This window comes from Phocoena phocoena, chromosome 16, assembly GCF_963924675.1.
Source record: "Phocoena phocoena chromosome 16, mPhoPho1.1, whole genome shotgun sequence".
NCBI classification, from domain to species: Eukaryota; Metazoa; Chordata; class Mammalia; order Artiodactyla; family Phocoenidae; genus Phocoena; species Phocoena phocoena.
The window spans coordinates 17,683,980-17,703,988 of NC_089234.1; the positions used below are offsets into that span (position 1 = coordinate 17,683,980).

The window sequence follows — 20,009 nt, forward strand, 5'->3', positions numbered from 1 at the left end:
GGACCTAGAGGCCCACAGCAGAAGGCAACTCAGGAATGTTTTCAGGGGCTAAAGCTCTAACTGAGGGGTGAATCACTGAAATCCAACAGGTTCAGGCCGTCCCAGGCAGGCAGAACCCCTGCAGTCAGTGGCTGGAAGGCCTGGCCCTGAGCTCTCACTTCCTGTGAGCACTGCAGCTTCCAAATGGATCATGTCCCATTCTCAATTTATTGCTTCATTTCTTTCTTATCCATCGGCAGGACTCTTCTTCTGCCCAGAGGTGGGCAGCTGAATTCTAGGAACTTCACAGACTCTATTTTCTATGACACGATTCCATTTTCATCTTATTTATTTATTTATTTATTTTTGGCTGCATTGGGTCTTCGTTGCTGCACGTGGGCTTTCTCTAGTTGCGGCGAGCGGGGGCTACTCTTCATTGAGGTGCGCGGGCTTCTCATTGCGGTGGCTTCTCTTGCTGTGGAGCATGGGCTCTATGGTGTGCGGGCTTCAGTAGTTGTGGCGCATGGGCTCAGTAGTTGTGGCTCACAGGCTCTAGAGCACAGGCTCAGTAGTTGTGGCGCATGGGCTCAGCAGTTGTGGCTCACGGGCTTAGTTCTCCACGGCATGTGGGTCTTCCCAGACCAGGGCTCGAACCCGTGTCCCCTGCATTGGCAGGTGGATTCTTAACCACTGGACCACCAGGGAAGCCCCAAGGATTGAAAGCTTTTGACTGATGCTCGGAAGGAGGGAAGGTAGAGGCATTTATATGAAGGGGACAGGGGAGTTACCTTAGCATGGAGACAGTGGGCCAAAAGTTATCTTCTCATGCCTCATATCTTCTTCCCTCGTTTGGGATCAGGGCTTCTGGGTGCTAAGAACTTTGTTCCATTATGAAAGGGAACAAAGCAACTTCTGCTATGGGGTCCCTCAGAGAGACTGGCCAGTTCCCACCGATCTATCCATCCATCCATCCATCCATCTTTATGAACATTTCACTAATTCAAAGAGCATTTATTGAGTCCTTACTCTGTGCCAGGTACCACACTGGGGGACACAAGAAAATGTGAAACTTTCTATGATCTTTAGTTCTCGGTTTAGCTGGAGAGGGGAAACATAGTAGTAATGCAACATATTGAGGACTAACAGAGGTATGTACAAAAGAGCAGAAGTAACTGAGAAATCCAATACTGTTACATTGAAAGCGAATTAGAAAATAACACACAGATGTAGGGATAGGGTGGGATATGACAATCAACTATCATTATCCCATCTTTGTATCTCTATGGAGTGTGTGTGTTTGTTCCCTTCCAGCCCTAGCCCACATGCTTACACAGTTATGTTCATATAATAAAAACTTTGTTACTTCGGCCTTTTTCATCAAACATTGTAACATAAACATCTGGCATCCAGTCACATACATGCACATAGAACATGTATACACATGTGCCTACATTCACACACACACATGCACATATATACATACACATGTACACACCTAAACATATATACATGCACATATACTGAGTATATACAGACATCAATCTCTCTATATCTGTCTCTCTACAGCTATAGCTATAGCTGTCTCTATCAATTGGTAGAGATTTATGTGCCTGTGTATACTCAGTATATATGTGTGTGTATATATCCATGTCTCTCTCTATATTTTGTTTAAATTACTCAAGTTTAGAGAGAGAGAGAAGATGTCTTTAGGGTTCATAATTAGGAATTTTGATAAGAGCACTTTCCTAAAATCTATATTCAGGGTTTTTTTCTATGTCAACCAAGGATACCTAAGGGAGAAAGTACCCTTTCCCCCTTCTCTAAATGTCTGTTTTATGTTTAGCACTAATGGGAGTTTGCAAGAGAGATTGTTTGGAGAGTGACTTTCTCTTAATTCCTTAGTAGAGAAGTTGTGAAACATGAAACATGCAGCCAGACATCATGGGGCTGTTAACTTTGAGTTGAAGACACGCCGTTGCTGGTGACAGACGTGAGGGCCTTAGAGACAGGGATGACCACAAAAACTTTTCCCCCAGACGTTAATCATGCAAAATGGCTCTGCCTCCTTGCCTAGAAACACAATACTGGAATTTCTGAAATGCAACTGTAGGATAAAATGATTGAAAGCCTATGAAATATATGTGAATTTAAGAAGCTCTAGTTGTAGAATCCAGTGGGGGGGTTGAAGATTTGGCTACCAACATGATATATTTACACTGTAAGCTATAGTCATAAGTTATTTATTTTAAGGCATTTTATTTATTCCATAGCACCACCAAGAGATACAAGATCATTAAACATTATGCTAAAACAAAGCAAAACTAGCACAACTTTGTTTTACTCTGACAGCCAAGGATTTATGATTATGGCTGTGAGTATGCTATTGAAGAGTTTTTGACTAGAACCAATGAAATATATCTTCTGTCCTTCCTGACTACAAAAATTCTGAAGTTATAGGAAGAAGAGATCCCAAAGTGGTCGGAGCACCAGCTTAGAGACCAGTTTCAGCTACGAGTCATTTTAATCGAGCCTATTGCTAAACATGCTCTCTGTGTCTCCAGAGGTTTGAGAACTAGCTTAATTTCTGAGTTCATCAACACGGTTGCAAAACAACCATCAAACTACACATCTCAAAACTTCTCAAATACATTAAATACAGAGATACAGACTGACGTGTTTTCCAATGATAAGCCCGCTAGTTGAGTCTATGCAAGACAAAGAACAGAATTTAAAGCTCAGGCTTTTCCTAGCGCATCTCAGCTTCTAGCCTCAAACCGAGGTCCTCAGTGCATTTTCAGGGATCCGCCAATTCTCTACCAGGACCGCTTCTTTCCGTTTTTATTTGCTTGACCGTGTAAGTCATTACTCTCAACATATTCTGGATCACTGGGGTGGCAGTGCTCTCAGCATGAGAAACCACGTGATTTCACTGGCCATTTGTTTGCATTTTATTTGCATTTGTGTTTCCGAGTTTTTGTTGGTTCCATTCGAATGGTCGTAGGTTACTGAGACAAAAAAAGATACGGGCTTGAATGTTGAAGTAAAGGCTAAATGAGGTCAGACCATTCTCTACAAATGAAGATTTCTTAGCAGAGCAAATAGAAATAGTGAGAGCCTTGGGCATCACGAGTAGGATGGGGTTGGCAAGCTGAAGAGACTGTGTCGTGTCAGTCCCTCTGAAGCATGTTACAGGTAGCAGTTTCATGTAGGCAATGCCACATTATCATGTTCGATGAATGCTAATGTGGGTTTTACTCTTTTTGTAGCCTGAGTCCTATTCAATTTGTAATTTTCTTTCAATCTTAGACGTATATATCAGCTATAAAAATAAGGAGTGTATACCTATATACTGTTTATACATATTTAAGAAAACTTATAATAAAACACCAGTTGGGTTAGCACTCACTGGGGGCTCTCAAGAATCACTTTCCTTTATATTATTCAGGTTTGAGCAAACGAATGTTTTCTACTCTGATTCCCACATCATCACTTGAAATATTAGAACCCCCGCCTGGTGGCTCAGCTCTGGTCCTTAGATAGGAATTGCACAGCCTCAAAGACAAAGGCTCCTTCGGCAAAGTTGGTTGTTCCTGTGCATTCGGTCCTCAGTACTTTAAAGGTGCTTATGCCCTACATTCTCCTCAAGATGCTCAGCTACACTTGGTTGGGTGTGCTAGTCTTTTAAAATTAGAATAGCTTTCAAAGGAGTCCGCTGCAGTCTCTACTTGACTATGGGAAAAGGAGCCTCCTCCGCTGGCTTCAGGGGAGGGACGGCAGAACCTAAGAGCCACAGGAAGTCACAAGAGGAAGTGGGGCACCGAAGAAAAACAATCGCTGAAATTCACAAAAATCACTGGAACACATATTTGGCAAAGCGCTGTTCCCTGCTTCCCAACAATACGGTCTTCTGTTTGTTCTTTTTGGCAGCACAATAAATGTGAGTTTGTCATTGACAGAGGAGATGGTCTTGGGTGGAGGAACTGCAGCTGCCTGCCTGGCTCTCCCTTATAACACAGCACAAATCCCCAGCATCACGATGAGGTGATAGAGAACATCTGTGGACCAGACAGGAAAGGAGACAAACAGTTCGACAAGGAGTAAGGAGAACTCAACAAAAGAGTCAACTCAACATAAATGAGTCAACTCAGAGACGTTAAGTAGGTTTCCATAAAACTCTGCACATTTTGTACATAGTTTTGTTCGTCCTCTGGGGTTTCCATAGCTCACTTTCATCAGTACAAAGAACCCAACAGATAAGCCTAGGATAGGGACCTCTGACAGACGGGAACCTGAACTTCGATAAAACAGTGATGGTGCGTTTCACTGTAGACTCCAGATGGTGCATCTTAGAGTCTCAAACAGTTGGCTTGCATGGTTTCCTGTAATTGTGAGAGCAAATCTTACATCTGTGTTTCTTTATAAATAGAACTGCCTGACCCATCTTCTCGCATCATTTGGTGAGACCTTGGGTCTTAGCTGAAATGCTTCTTCCTCTAAGATGCTTCCCGGACTGCTGTCTAAATCATTATTCGGCCCCACCCACCATATTTCACGCATATTAGGAAGGGCAGGAGCCTTGCCTGCCTTGTTCACTGCAGCAGTCACACCGCCTAGAAAAGTGCCTGGTACAGAGTCAGTAATCATGGCTGATCCTTACTGGTTGTTTGTTGCTTTCTGGGCATTGTTTAGTGCTCTTAGCTGTAATAGTTAATCCACACAACAACTTCTGTGTATGATATGGGCAATTATTAACCCAATTTCACAGAGGAAGCTGGGCAATGCAGGAGTGGGGTCATGGCCCAAGGTCACGCAGTTCATGAGGGGCAGGGTTGTAGAAGGGACTCAGAAATATTTGTTGAATGAACAGATCGTTGAAAATCATGTTTTCCGAACACAGAAACCCAAGAGGCATCACCTGGTGATGTCTTTGCTTAGACTCGGTAGGGGGGGTGGGGGAACCAGCTCTGCTTCATCCAGCTTGCCCCCAGCTCCTCCCTCCCTTCAGAGCTCAGGGGCTGGTTGGAGAGAGACCTCTCAACCTCCGATCCCCCTCCAACTCATTCAGGTAAAGGCTTTGTTGGGGCCAAAGGTAAGCCTCTTTTAAAACACACGTCTGCCTGTTAAAAGCATTGCCCAGAGCTGTCTCTTTTCCTTACCTGAGAAGCTATAGAGACCGGAGGATCCCCTGCCTGTAGTGAGTAAAGAAAGAATACAGAAAGTTTAAGAAAAGGTCACAGAGGGAGAAGTCTCAGAGCTGCGTTCCTAAAACACAAACCTGACTGGATTCTCCCCTGATGAAACCGACCCGCTCCCATTGTCTTTAGCACAAAGTTTCTTGCAGGGTTGACAAAGGCTTCATCTCACACCATTTTCATCCCTGCTCTCTATGGCAGGGGTTGGTAAACTTTCTGAAAAGGGCGGGTGATGGTAAGCTTACTCAGCTTCGCAGGCCACTCGGTCTCTATTGCAACTACTTGACACTGTCGAAAGTAGCTGGAGACAGGCCCTAAATGAACCAGTGTGGCTATGTTCCAACAAAACTTTCTGTATATACAATGACGTTTGAATTTCATATAATTTTTGTGTGTTATGAAATATTGTTTCTTTTGATTTTTTTCAACCACATAAAAAGGAAAAACTGCCCTTAGCTTACAGGTCATATAAAATCAGGCAGCAGATGGGGTTGGGCTCCTGACCAGAGCTGGGTGACCGTCCTCTAAAGCTCCCAGGCCTTGCCCCGCCTTGATGTCCCAGCACTCTTGAGGTCAGACTTAAAGATGACTCGCAGAGGTCCTCCCTAAGCCTGACTACGCTGAGCTGCCTACCCATCTATTTCCATAGACCCTACCTCTTCCACCCCCACTGACAGCAATCTCCCTTTCCCTTAGCATTTAGCATCTCCCTCCTTGATGGATGGCACATTCTTGAGGACAGGGCCCGTGTGGATCTCCTTTATTTCTGAAACCCCAGGGCCCACCCAGCTCCTTTACTAGTTTTGTTGATGTGCCCTGGACGCCCCAGTACGTTTCATTTTCTTTTATTATTATCACCTGCACACCGTGTGTGGAAGCTCAGCACTTCCTAGTCCCTGGGGGGCATTGGAATTGAGGCCACAGACCGAACTTTTCAGGGTAGTTAACAAACCTCCTTGATCGGGCGTGAGTTACCCACCCCCAAGGTGAGGAGATGCGTTGCAGGTAAAGGTTGTGTCTACAGGCACAACTGGTTTGGCAATTCAGTTAAAATGCTCAAACCGGCCGTGCCTGTGGACGCAGCCCAGCGTGAGGGCAACCATTTGGAAAACAGAGAAGCTTACTACGGAGGGAGAGCTCGACGACCAGGACGCCCCCAGTCTGGTCCCGGAGGAGGCGTTTTCGTTTGTCACAAGTCTGGAGACCCAGGAGAAGCCGAGGGGAGAGGTGGGATGAGAAAAAAACACAGGAGAGAAAAGAGATTTTTTTTTTAAGAAGTCACAAAGTTGACGGAGTCAAAATTCCCCAGGCCTCAGACATTAGTTCCCTTACTGTTTTTATAACCCAGAGAGATGTATTTCATTGCTTCTCCAACTTGAGAAAAGGAAGAGATCTTTCCATCCTTAACTCTTCAAGCTGGAACAAATCCACATTGCACGTGGGAGGAACTGACTCTGTTTCTTTTGTTGAGAAGTAAGGCTTTTACCCATAGTTACTCTCATCACTGTGATTTGAGACGTGGATACCTGCAAAATGTGTTCTGGTTCATTTCCTTTTTTAAATGTAGTGCCAATAATAATCCTTTCATGAACAGTTAAATGTTTCTCTACTCCCTTCCCTTTCTCTGTTTGTGCTCGTAAGTGACCACTGTCTGGCTAAATGAATCAACAGCAATAGAGATTATCATCTTATTTCTGTTGGTTACTATAGGCAATGTGAGCCGGTACCCTCTTCAGAAACACTGTGTCCTTCCTCACTGAGGTCTCCGGTCCAAACAGACTGGAGGAGGTAAGAGTTTGGAATTTAACACTTTTAGATCTTCAAAGCAGTGGTTCTCAAACATGCACGCCACTTGAAGAGCTTGTTAAAACACAGATTGCTGGGTCCGCCCAGAGTGTCTGAATCAGGTGGTCTGGGGCCAGGGGGTGGGGTGGGGTGCTGAGAATTTGCATCCCTAACAAGTTCCCAGGTGATGCTGAAGCAGTGTGGACCACACTTTGGAACCACTGCTCTGAGGACCAGGTTCACACCTGGTCGCGATGGAAAATTTTCTTCCACCTGCATTCATTACAATGTTCACTGGTTCTGCAGCAACTTCTTGGTGGAGGAAGCGGAGGAGAAGCTGACCCTCCTGCGTGAGCTACTAAACGTGTCTGGGGAGCTGGGCCCTTCCTCTCACGTGGTCGGAACAGCTGTGACCTCACGTCGTGAATTCCTGCAACATCTCTCTTGTCCATCTTAAGTCTCCAAGATGGACGTTCAGGCTGGTAAGTCAAGAGCTAAAAATACCTACCTTCGACTTCCATTCAGAGCCTATTGCTACCAGCTGAATTTTGAATCTCCCTTGTCCTGTTAACCTTTCAAAGCATCTCCATGTCTGTTGTTGCTTTCATTTTCCCTAACATTTCTCTCTGAAAAGAGAAGGGCCGCCATTACTCATCATCACTCTATCTTTAAAGATGAGAAAACCAGGCTCTGGGGTTAAGTGACCTGGGCCAGACCATGTAGCTTGTTTGTGGCAGGGCAGACACACCTGGAACGTCTGCCCCTACCCTCAGCAGCCTTTCCTCCAGTATGTCCTCACACATATCTACACTGGTCTATTGACAATTTCCCAGGTAAAAATACAGCTTCTCAAATACCATCCCCTCACCCTCACAGCCTCAGGTAATATTCTCATTCCGGGAAGGGTGGCTCACCACTGGGCAGGAGAGCTTCTCACTGTCACAGATGAAAGTCTCACAGTGTAACCACACCTTGGACAATTTGGGGATGTTCTGGAACCGGAAAGCATTGAATTGGAAGGTTGCCCTGTGGTCTTTCCCATTCTCATACACGATGACTGTTTCATCCGTAGGGCAGCTGGAGCACACGCGGTCAGGGGAGGGAAGGGGGAGAGACAAGGTCATCTCATGAACTCTAGCAAGGGCATCTGAGGCAAAGTCACGCGCGGCATCCCCTGGGCTTTTACACAGCACATTATCCTTCTGAAGCACTGTGGCAGCACCTCACTGATCCTCATTTCTTTGGGGTCAGTTGGAGGAGCTATGAGATGGCTGTGACCATCCCCATTCTACAGATAGAGTATAGCAAGGGTGGAGCAACTTACGAGAAGCCACACATCTGGAAGTTACCACATCTCTGTCCCCAAGAAATGAAATCCCCCAGACAATGTCCTCTGGAGGACTGGGATACGTACAGACTCCCCGCATATGTCCAAAATAAAGATGGTGGTGCTGGGAACGGCATTTCCCAAAGTGCTCTCACAGCCACCTAGGCCCAGGTCACACCCAACATATCGCTGTGTGTGTATTGTGAGGTTTTGCCACCTTGAATTTGAATTTACATTGTACTATTTAAGCGCTATATCTATTCTATTATATAATTACCTTTGTAAAGATATTTTTAATATGAGCACAGAAAAAAATGGCTGGAAGGATACCATTTAAATGTTAACACTGGCTATTATGGACAGTTTTTGTTTTCTTCTTTCACCTTTATGTTATTTTTTTTTAATTCTCTATAATGAGAATGTAATATTTGGGAAGTTTCAAAGTCCCAAATGTACAACTGCAGTAAAAGAAAAAATAATGACATAGATGGGCATTTGTCGAAACCAATTGTTCTCACCTGGGGGCCATTTTACCCCCCAGGGGAAATTTGACATGTGGCTGTCATGACTGGGGGGAAGATACTCCTGACACCTAGAGGGTAGAAACCAGGGATGCTGCAGAATGCCCTACAGGGAACAGGACGGACCCCACAACAAAGAATGATCCAGCCCCCAAAAGTCAACAGTGTCGAGATTGGGAAAGCCTGGTTTAAGCACAATACCTTTTCATTTACCAAGCACATATGGATTCCCTACTTAAGTGCCAGACATTCAGCCAGGTTGGGAACAGACACAGTGGTTCTCGGGAATGTACAGCGAGACCCACAGAGTGTGAGGGCCTGTATGCAGGTGACAATGAGCTCCAGAACCTGTCCTCTTCGGAACAGAGGTCTATGGGTTCAAAAGCTAAAGACCAGTGGACAGCACCTCAGTGGAACCCGAAGTTCATGCCCCACCTGGTGTGTTTCTCTGACTCTATTGTCCTTCCAACTCAACACACACACTAGGGAGCAGTGCAGTCGCCCCAGGGAAACTTCATGGTGGACCCTCCCCCATCCCAGTCCATCAGAACCAGACATTAGGGGCCAAATCAGAGGTAGGACGGAGGGGATGTTAACTCTGAGAGTGAGTGAAACGAGCCATGAAAACTGCACCTTATATCTGGACCGGGGCCAGAAGCTGGAGTCTGTTTGTGGTGGCCTCTGAGTAGTGACAAGGGCTAGGGGCATTTTCTGAGCTGTGAAACAAGACTCTTGAAGGATCATTCGGTCATTAAACCCGAGATCCTTGTACGAACTCAAGACTAAGTCCTTAAAATAGCTCCTGGCTGCTGGAGTGTCCGGGTATGGTGTCAGACAGTGGGAACAATATAAAGCAGAGCTTTGCTGGTGGCAGGAAGGAGGCAAGTGACAGGCAGGCCTAGATGCCTTGGCACTGCTGCCTCTTGGCGCTGGCTGTGGCACCTGTCCCTCCGTGACAGGTATCTCGGGATTGTGGAATGCCCACGGGGAGGCTTTCACACCATCATCACTTCTCCACCTGAGATCAAAATTCCTATTCTAATCTCTCCAGGCTTTCTTGAAAACTGGGTTTTCCTTCCAAAGGGCCTGGTGTGAACCAAAACCATCTGGGAGATTATGGGAGTGGCCTTTCTAATTCTCCCCTTTGACACTGGTCTTCGTGCAATTATCTCCAACCTCAAGGGGCCATTTCAGTTAGGCAGTATTTGCAACTAGGTCAGGGTGTCTTTAATTTGGCTGTGCTTAAATGCAGAGTCCCAGGGTTCACCTAGGGACCTTCTGATGTTGTAGGTTACAACGTGTTTGCATGCGTAGCAGATACCCAAAGGAATTCCTGTGCACACAAGAGTTTGAGGACCACTTGTAGTGACTACCCCAAAGTCACGAGCACTCCCTTTTCTGCCATATGACACATCCACTAGGTGTGCAGGGGCACTAGGACTATCTGAGGAGATGATTCCATGGTGTGGCAGAAGGCTTTGCCCTTGTGTGGCTATTGGTTGAGAGAGGTTCCCAGTGCCTCTTGGTAATTTCAAGGTTCCTATAGGTCAGTAATTTATTTCAGAATCTCCCTGAGGTCATTTGATTTGCACCATCATCAACGGAGCCTAAATGAATCATTCAATGACAGATGTGAAATAAGGACCCAAGCTAAGCTCCCATCTCTGCAGGAAGATGGGTTGCTTGGGTGTGGGCCTTGCTGGCCTGTCCTACCCTGTGTTATCAAGAGATAACGCTGCCCAGATCATCCATCCCTTTACTAGCTTAGACTCTGGGTAAGTTTCTGAACTTCTCTGTGCCTCAGTTTCCTCATGTATAAAACAGTGATTGTTATACTACCTACTCTATAGGAAGTTTAATGAAATTGAAATAATTTAGTATTTGCAAAGCACCTACCTAGAGTAATGCCTGGTATGTTGTAAGGGCTGTATAAGTGTTTGTTAAATAAAAATAGATAAAGATCCAAAGTGGCTTCACCTTCGTTATCTTATCATCTTTGTCCCTGGTGGCAGTGTTTACTCAGCCCTGATGGTTCCAGTGTAACTGGTCTGCTTTGGTTTGGGGAATGGCCTCTTCTGTGTTTACTGTTTGTTGTGTGGATGACGCCTGAATCTCTAGTCTAACTCATCCTCATCCTTTTCCAAAGTTACAATTCTAAGTGCTTCTAGACAATTGTCATCTCAAGGTCAATATGTCATCCCTGAACTCAAGGAGAATCCAAACTCGCTTATCCAGAACCCCTCTTCCCTAGGAGCCTATGACAAACAATTTCTCATCTTCACATTTCACGGTGCAACAGCAGAAAGCATTCTTGGTCACATGTTCCTCAGACATTGTGCCCTGTCCTTCCCTCGACCATATCCAATTGGTTGCTAAATTTTTATTGCTTCTCCCTCCCTTGGGTGATGTTGGATGACCTTCTTTCCATTCACTTAGCTACAACCTTGATTCAGGTCTTATCACTTTCGGCTCTAGAGCTGCCACAGCCTCTAATCTGGTCTTTCTACCTCCCATGTTCTGTTTCTAACCACCCTATGTGTGATTTCCAGAATCACACTTCTATACTATAATCCCATTACTTTAGTTCTCTACTCCAAATTTTAAGAACTCCCTGTTACCTATGAAATTATTAGTAAATAAAAACAATGATATTATTAAAATTGATTGAATACCAACTAGGTACTACGTACTAAGCTTTTTACATGGATATCTGAGTTAGTTCTCATCAGGGTTCTGATGTCAGATTGATTGGGTTTGACCCCAACCTGCCCACTTCCCCATAAACACACACATACACTAACTATGTGACATTACTTAACCCCTCCTGTGCCTCAGTTTTCTCATCTGGAAAATGGGGATGATAGTAATAATACCCACCTGTTGTAAGGCAAATGAGTTAGTATATGATAAAGCTCTCAGAACAGAACATGGTACCTAGAAAGCACTATGTTAGTGATTCCTGGTATCAGTACTCAGTCTGGAAGCACAGAGGAAGTCACTGATGTGACCCCAACAGGCTCCGCCTCTTCCTTCCAAGCTGTCCCAAGCCAGAGCAGCCCTGGATCTACCTAGCCCCACCTCTCAGCCCTGTGGTCCCGAGAGCCGTACCTACCCCTTGCTGATCAGCTGCCACTGCAAGGGATACATGAAATCAGCCGAAGGTGTGGCCCAACAGCTGTTCAAAACCACTTTAAACCTGGAAATGAAACAAAACTCATCACTGTGAGCTAGGGAGTTGTATGCCTAGAAACTTTGGGTGATTAAAACGCCTCTGGGCTGTTTTTGTTTGTTTTTTTTTCCTCTTCTTTGTATTTATAAATACAAACATTAAGAACACACTTACCTAATGCTTAACCCTTTGGCTTCTACTCCTGCAAACAGATCTGAACCAATTTCGTATGTCTCCAGGGTAAAAGGCGCTTCTTTCTTAATGGTGAACTTGGCATTCTTTGGAAGGAAATTGACACTGGGCGTTATGATCTGTCAGACTGAGCAGTTGGGTCTGACAGGAGCAGATGAATCGGGACGGGAGGGGGGAGGAACAACCCAAAGGCACAGGTACATGAGACCACAGTGAGACCCGCCGGGACCAGAGAGGCTGTACCTCCTAGGATGCTGGTGCCATCTTAGAAGGGATGAGGACATCACATGTATGTCCAGGAGACTGCGCTACATAGAGACCCAAATCATAGACTGCCGTCCGCAGTGTAGCCAGAGGTGCTCCTCCTGGCCCCATCTCCCGGGAACTAAGAATTGGAATATTGGAATAATACCTCCACTTGCAGGGGAAACTTCCTGATTATGTTACATAGTGGAGCACAGAATCTGCACACTTAATTCAATTTCTGAAGCAAAACGCTTTTAAGGGTCAGTTTCTCCACTTCTCACCTGACAGTGGGGCAATACTCAGTGTGATTTCCCCCTACTTTCTTTGTAACGTGAAAATTAGGGACCTATGTCCAGATAGCTTACCCTTTAGTACCCGGACAGTTTATTTTGGCAGATTCTGGGCTCTGCCTTTTAACGGGGGCATTAACCCAGGAAATCATACAGAGAAGAGAGTCACTAGGATGATAATGGACCATCAAGAATGGGACGATGTTTAGTTTGGGAAAGACAAGCTTGAGCTAGTCGAAGGACCATCAGTAACATGTCGTATCATTTCAGAGGACAGAACCAGGACCAGTGGGCCAGAGTTCGGAATGTCAGATTTCATGACATCAGATTTCACGTGCTGGCCTAACATGAGAAGGTCCAACTTGCCGTTGCCCTTGGAAGAGGGGGGGCACCCATCCCTCAGCAGCCTTGCAGAAGGGTTTTGGTCATTGGGTGGAAGGTCAAGATTAATCACCTCTGAGGTTGGTTCTGACTCTGGAAGTCTATGGTTTTGGTCTCTATTGCTTGCCTTCGTTCCATCCCAAGCTTTGGCATTTGTCTCTGTCTAACTAAAAGGAATAGTCAATACCATTTTGATTGAATAGAAGGCAACCTAATCCCACTCTGACATTGATGTTCAACCCTATAAAGGTAACAGTGCTGGTGCTAGGAGTTCTCAGTTTCCACTTTCAACAAGGTCAAAGCTTACAATTGTGAGAATGACTATTTCCTCAGGCATTTACTTTGCTGCCAGGCGCTGTGGAAAGGGTTTTATAAGGATTATTTCATTTAACCCTCATAACAAACCTCTCAGATAAGTGCTATTATTATCCCCACTTAACAAATGCATAGGTGGAGGCCCAGAGAGGTTAACTAACTTGTCCAAGGTCACACAGCTAGTAAGTGGTGGAAACTGGCTTCAAACCAGTGGTCTGATGTCAAGGCCTATTTTCTTAACCACAGTGCTAGGCTACTTCTACAAGTTGACTACCTTCCTTTATTTCGGATTGGGAGTCAAAATAACTTTACCGAGAATACCGACCACGCACCGTTGGCAGAATTGAGTGGAAGCGGGTAGAGAGAGAAGAGAGGAAGCATGCTGGGTAGAACTGGTGGATTTGCAGCCTGGCATTTGGAGCTCTCAGAACCCTAAGCAGCTAGCAGAGCATTCATTCTATTGTACCACGCAGGGCACAGCTCGGTCTCTGGTAATTTGATGGAAATATATGCAGCGAGCAGCTGTTGCTTCAGAGACACACAAGAATGCTCTCAAAGCAGAAGAAGGGAGGAGAAGAAAAATACCAACCTCATGGGTAAGGCACAGGAAACCGAGCCCATTGTGGGAACGTTAATCAGTACCAAAGTCTCGGTTATAACCTCAGAGCCCCCTCGTTGCCAAGGTTTGTTTGTCCCATAAGGGTCTTGGTGGGCCCTAGGGAAGGCCTTAGCCTCATTTCTACCAGTTCAGGGAAGCAGTCTGTCTAGCCATCTAGAGGATGGTCTGGGTGATGCTGAGGACATGCTTCCTAATTTTTGTTTTTTATTAAAAAAGTTATAAGATTTGATATTTCTGTCTGAAACTTAGCTCCACATGACTGATGGTGGATGATGACTTTTGACAATCGTGGTGCCTCTCCATTTCCAACTGTTGTAAAACCTTCATAGGGTCATATCTATAATTTTATCTGGTTAAAGCAACAATCATGTATTTCCAGACAGGGACTCAGTAGTAAAGACAGCCAGTCATCAGGATGTCCCCTGAGTCTGTTGTCAATGTGTGGAGCTTATTTTCCTCTCTGGGTAACCCTCATCAGTTACTACAGTGGTTTTGCCATCCTTTCATCACCCTGGTGATCCACACTGTTTTAACCCCCTGATTATAGGTCAAGGGATTGTATGGAATTTCCTTTTCTCAGGACTTAAACACTAGTGTTGTGTAGCCTGGGGCAGATCTAGGTTTTGTGGGACCTTGAAGCTTATTTAGAGAGCCCTCTTTAATTAAAAGAATCAAAACTTTGAATACAAAATTAGACACAGGGCCTTGAAAAGGGCCTGTGGAAGTGAGGGGTCATGAAACTTAAGCTTCATTCCCTGCATAGTAAGTTTGCCTCGTAGACCAATGTTAGGGGACCTTGTTCCAGACTGGGTACTGCTCTGGACCACCTGTGGAATCTTGGACAGATCATTTCCTCACTGGGTTTCAGATCCTCAGCTATAAAATGGACTAGGTTATTCTAGGATCCCTTCTAGCTCTCACTTTCTGAGTTCAGCAAGATTAATAGCTTCCAGAGAGCTGGTAAAGCAAGTTCAAAGAGTTCAAGGTCAGTGGAGTTCCAGGTAACATAGTTGTTTCCTTTGCAAAATGAATGGGTTGTACATGGTAGCCTCTAAGGCTATCTTCCAGTTCTAATGTTGGAAGTAAAGGTTTCTATTTCTGCCTGCATTTTCCTTTAGCCAGCTGGGCCATTTCCTATATGCATGTCCCCTCACTGGAAGCTGCAGGTCTAAAAAACAGAGCACCCCATCTAAACAGGAGGGCAGCTGGGCTAATGGCCATTGCATATTTAGTTTCTCTGGAGAATTTTATTCTTAGTGCCTTTAGCTTTGATGTCAATGTAGGCAGCATGCCCAAATTAGACAAAGAGGAGGCCCACTAAGTAAAGGGCTTTGGAGACCAAAGAACTAGGCGGCAGCAGCCAACCCCAACCTCTCCCCTTAGCCCTGTCCCAGGTAGAAGCTCACTAGTCTGTGCCAATGTTTTAACAAGAGCTAGATCCTAAATATAAATCTCTGGAGGGGGTTGTGGTGGAAACTAATCTTGATTAAGAATTAGACCTTGGCTGTCTTTATTGCCTATTGACCTTTGATTTCTCTTATCTCAATTTTCTCATCTGTGAAATGGGAAGATTGCCCTTTTTCCTCTGTGGCACCTTTCCTTTCTTCCATCCAGTCTATGAATCTGAACGTCTGCTGCATCTAGTCTTTAAAGAGGCTTAAAGCTAGAACAAAGCTTACGTCTCAGTTCAAATTCAAGAATGGGGGTCTGCATACGGCTTAGAGGAGAACAAATGCTGAGGAAGCATCCCATCATCTCCTAGAAAGGCCCCAGGGTAGCAGTGGAGACCTGCAGACCACTTACAGTGTAGAAGTTGAGAGACAATTGGCTTTCAAATGTGCCCATGCTCCCGTTCTTCACATGAACAGTGGCCACTCTGAAAAGGGGAGAGAATTTTGCATAAGGACTGAAACATGCCTGGTTGACAGGGACTGCAGAACACACGCAAGGCAGCCCGCCCTCCACTCTCGGAGCAGCTTACCTCTGGTCAAAGGCAGCCTGGTTCACCAAGTAGGTGGAGTGGTAGGAGCAGGAGAAAGAGTAGTTCACAGGCTGGTTCTTTACGATCACGGTGCTGTCATTGGAAACAATGTGGTTGTAGAAGTGGTAGATGGGGGGCTTGTACTGGAGAAAGAAAGAAGACAGTTAGGGTGGCCCTGTACCCCCATGATGTGAATGAGGCCTCTTGGATAAATGACTGAAGATGGTTCAGAAAAAAGCCCAGGGCTTCCCTGGTGGCGCAGTGGTTGAGAGTCTGCCTGCCGATGCAGGGGACGCGGGTTCGTGCCCCGGTCCGGGAAGATCACACATGCCGCGGAGCGGCTGGGCCCATGAACCATGGCCGCTGAGCCTGCGCGTCCGGAGCCTGTGCTCCGCAACGGGAGAGGCCACAACAGTGAGAGGCCCGCGTACTGCAAAAAAAGAAAAGAAAAATGCCCAATGGGGAGACATGAATGTCTGCCATTGATATAGCACCCACTCTTGTTTGTAGGTGAGCTGATAATTTTTGTAAAGAGATCTTAAGTCTGTTCAAGATTGTTTATAATAATCTTATAATAATCTAAGTTGAATGTTATACACTTAAAAAAAATCCATATACCCATTGGGCTTCTGACCGAAATGGACTGGCTCAGGAACCTCTCTCTCCTAACATCAACTTTTAATTTACTTTCCCCTGTCTAAGTAATCTTATGTGACACCTTCACTACCTCCCATCTCTAGAACGTTACTGCCTGGTTCTTTGCTCTTTCCCTCTTCCAATCATGAGCACTATTTCTGAGTTTCTTTCCTCTGACTTGTTGGACTTTAAAATCACCAAATATTAGAGTTAAAAGGGATCTTGAACAGTCACTTGAGAAGTGATCTCCCTAAGACTGCACATATGATTTCTAGTTCATTTTACCAGGATATTCAAAGACATGATGTTTTTGTTAATCATGCCCGTGACTCTTCTCCCTAAATCCCTGAATCCTTGTGGGACCTTTAGGAAGAGGAGGTAGCCCCAGGAGCTGAGACCTGATAGATGTACCATCTGCTTCAGTCAAGGCCGTATGAATTCTAGACGTCAGCCAGAGCGTCAGAAGACCTAGACTCCCTTCATGACTATATCTCTACTTGTTCTGTGGCCCCGAACTAGTGGCTTTGCTGGGAGGTCTCAGATTTCTCCTCCATCCCATAAGGATACTTGGCGAGAGGATGTCTGTGGTTCCTTTTAATTCTGATTACCTGTCCTGGGTACTTCACAAGACCCAATTATGGGTTGTGTTATACTTTGGTCACTCCTTTGAGATGCCTTCCATTATCTTTTTATTTTTTGGCCACGCCGCGTGGCATGTGGGATCTTAGTTCCCCGACCAGAGATTGAACCCGTGCCCCCTGCAGTGGAAGCACAGAGACTTAACTGCTGGACCACCAGGGAAGTCCCTAAGATGCCTTCCACATGCACCCCTTTGTCCCCACTTCCAAGTCTCGGGCAGAGGATGGCTCACCCATCCAACTCAGGAAGGATGGCAGCCATGAACATGTGCTCGGAGCTCCAAGTGAGGTGGAGGTGGGAAATGTACTTTGTTCTACTCACGGAAGGTGGCTTAGCTGCTCAGGCAGTGAATTAGGAGAATAAAATTTAAATCCAAAGAGTCGCCTAAACTAGTCAGAAGAAAAGAATTTAAAGAACACTAATATCTCAGGAAATTTGGGAGTTGGGACTGACTCTTAAAAAGAAAGTGGTGAATTCTGAATCTTTTTAAGGGTGGACAGAAGATGTCTCATTCTTGGGCCCAGTTGCCTCCTCTTAGCAACTCCTCCACGTGTGGCCTGGTCTTACCTCGGACTGGGTTCCACAATAGGACTTGTTTTTAGGTGACAAATCTGGGATGACGAATAGGTAGTAACCTCCTTCATGGACCCCATTGTAACACAGCCCGCCAAGCGCCAGCTGATGCACTTCCCATCCATAGGGACACTCCGGGATTTTGGCGATGATTGTTTTCGGATAACAAAACACAAGAATGACATCTGGAAAGAGGAGAGACTTGGTCTGAAATCAGATCTGGTAATATCTACATATGGTGGGCTCCTGTTACAGCTGAGCATGCAAAGCAGTTAGTTAAAAATACTTTCCCCACTCTTCTTCATGAGCTGTGATGAACGTTTTCCCCCAACTTCAGTCACTGAAGTTCCACTTTTACAGTTTTTGAAACCTCTGTGTAATATCTGCATTATTCTTAATATGTATTCAAAATTGGTCCACTTTTAAGCTTTAACCTATTTTAAGGAATGTATTTTTGAAACCAGATTAAATGTATTTTCATATATATTTATATTTCCAATATATATATATATATTTCCAATCCATTCAATCTGGTTTCATATATATATGAGCATCCCATGTAATGAGCCTATAAAATTTAAAATGTCCATTTATGCACAATGCCATGAAACAGTAATTTATGGCACAGGACAGAAAAGCAGTAGTCAAATAGAAAATGGGGAAAAAATGTGAAGATTTTATCTATTTGTTCATCTATTTAGCAGCCTCTAATTTTTAAAAAGTGTAACTTTACTCAATAGATTTGTACTTTCTGTGGGAAAAACCGGATGGGCGTTGGGGTGCTTAAGTGCTTCTACTTGGCTGCAGTATTGCATTTTCCTAACAATAGAAGCACAGGGCTATGAACTCTGCGAAGGGAAGTGCCAGGAAAAGTTCCTTTCCAGGAAAATGGGCTAGCACCAGAGCATACCTGCTTTATTTGGAGTGCAAGATCTCGCAGAGGCTTCTGCAAAGACAGCCAACAGGACGAAGGCCCTCATCACCATTGCTTTTGCCAGGTGGCCAAGTCAAGCTGGCCAAACGTTCACGGTCCTGACAGGGCCCGAGCCTCGATCATTCTAGGTCAGAAACACGAGCGAGAAATTAAAATCAAGGGTGAGAACAAAGCAGCACATACAGAGGAGATGGATCACGCGTCTCGTTTCTAACGGCTCTTCGTCTGCATTGGGAGGCAAAACATGGGGCTCGTACCACAGAGAGTGTCAATTTCATACGCGGCTGCTCGAGTTCCCGACTGTTTCATTCTCTCCGACTGGAGGCTGCCTCTCAGATGCTCCCCAAATCTCTGTTCCCAGTCCTAGCTCGACTTTATATAAGCAGAGGGTGTAAAAGAAACCGGCTCCAGATAAACCACAATGAACATGCATTATCCACTGTGGGGGGGAAATAAAAGGCAACCTTGCACAATAATCCGATGGGAAGCTCAGTTACGGCCACTTGAGGCTAATTCCTTTTACTTCACAGAGTTGGAGAACCTTTTTCTTTTTTTAACTGCTTTTTAAACCAGGGGTGGAATAAAAAGTTGAATTTTTTCCTCCTCATACAAAAATAACTCTGGAGACAAACCAATTTCTGCATGGTTACAGGTGACAGTTTTCTTTTTTTACATCTTGCTTTCTTTGGTTTATTTCTTGCTTTCTTATTTTTATATGCAGGCTATCCAAACTGAATTTAGGAAGACAAGTTCAGCAGTGGTACACTGGATACTAAACCAAAAAAATAGGCTGTGTTCATGCAAACATGTTAAAGATTTTTTTCTCTAATATCTTATAATAAGCTCCGAACTTCTAGAGTTTCATCTTGAAGTTCATCAAAACTTCATTCGGAAATACAACTTTTGATTGTAGACCTCCTAGGTTTCTAAAGTTTTGTTAGTCTCCCAGAGCGGTGATATTGGGAGAAGGAACTTAGAAAGGCAATCTTTCTTTAAAAAATTTTTTATTTGTTATGGAAGTATAGTTGATTTACAATGTTGTGTTAGTTTCTGGAGTACAGCAAAATGATTCAGTTTTATGTATATATATATATATATATATGTATATATATATGTACATATATATGTATTCTTTTTCATATTATTTTCCATTATGGTTTATTATTGAATATAGTTCCCTGTGCCAGATGGTAGGATCTTGTTGTTTACCTATTTTATATGTAGTAGTGT

General features: G+C 44.6%; 1 protein-coding gene across 1 annotated transcript; it reads right to left on the reverse strand.

The window, feature by feature from the left end:
• Nucleotides 1-3,984: 3,984 nt before the first annotated feature.
• TECTB (tectorin beta) lies at nucleotides 3,985-18,831 on the reverse strand. The gene is made up of 10 exons (XM_065894530.1): nucleotides 18,756-18,831; nucleotides 17,840-18,030; nucleotides 15,998-16,140; nucleotides 15,820-15,892; nucleotides 12,148-12,251; nucleotides 11,917-12,000; nucleotides 7,871-8,033; nucleotides 6,296-6,368; nucleotides 5,136-5,168; nucleotides 3,985-4,034 (listed from the first exon to the last, which is right to left on the reverse strand). The coding sequence occupies exons 1-10, from the start codon at nucleotides 18,829-18,831 to the stop codon at nucleotides 3,985-3,987; spliced, it is 990 nt and encodes a 329-aa protein (XP_065750602.1).
• Nucleotides 18,832-20,009: the final 1,178 nt, after the last annotated feature.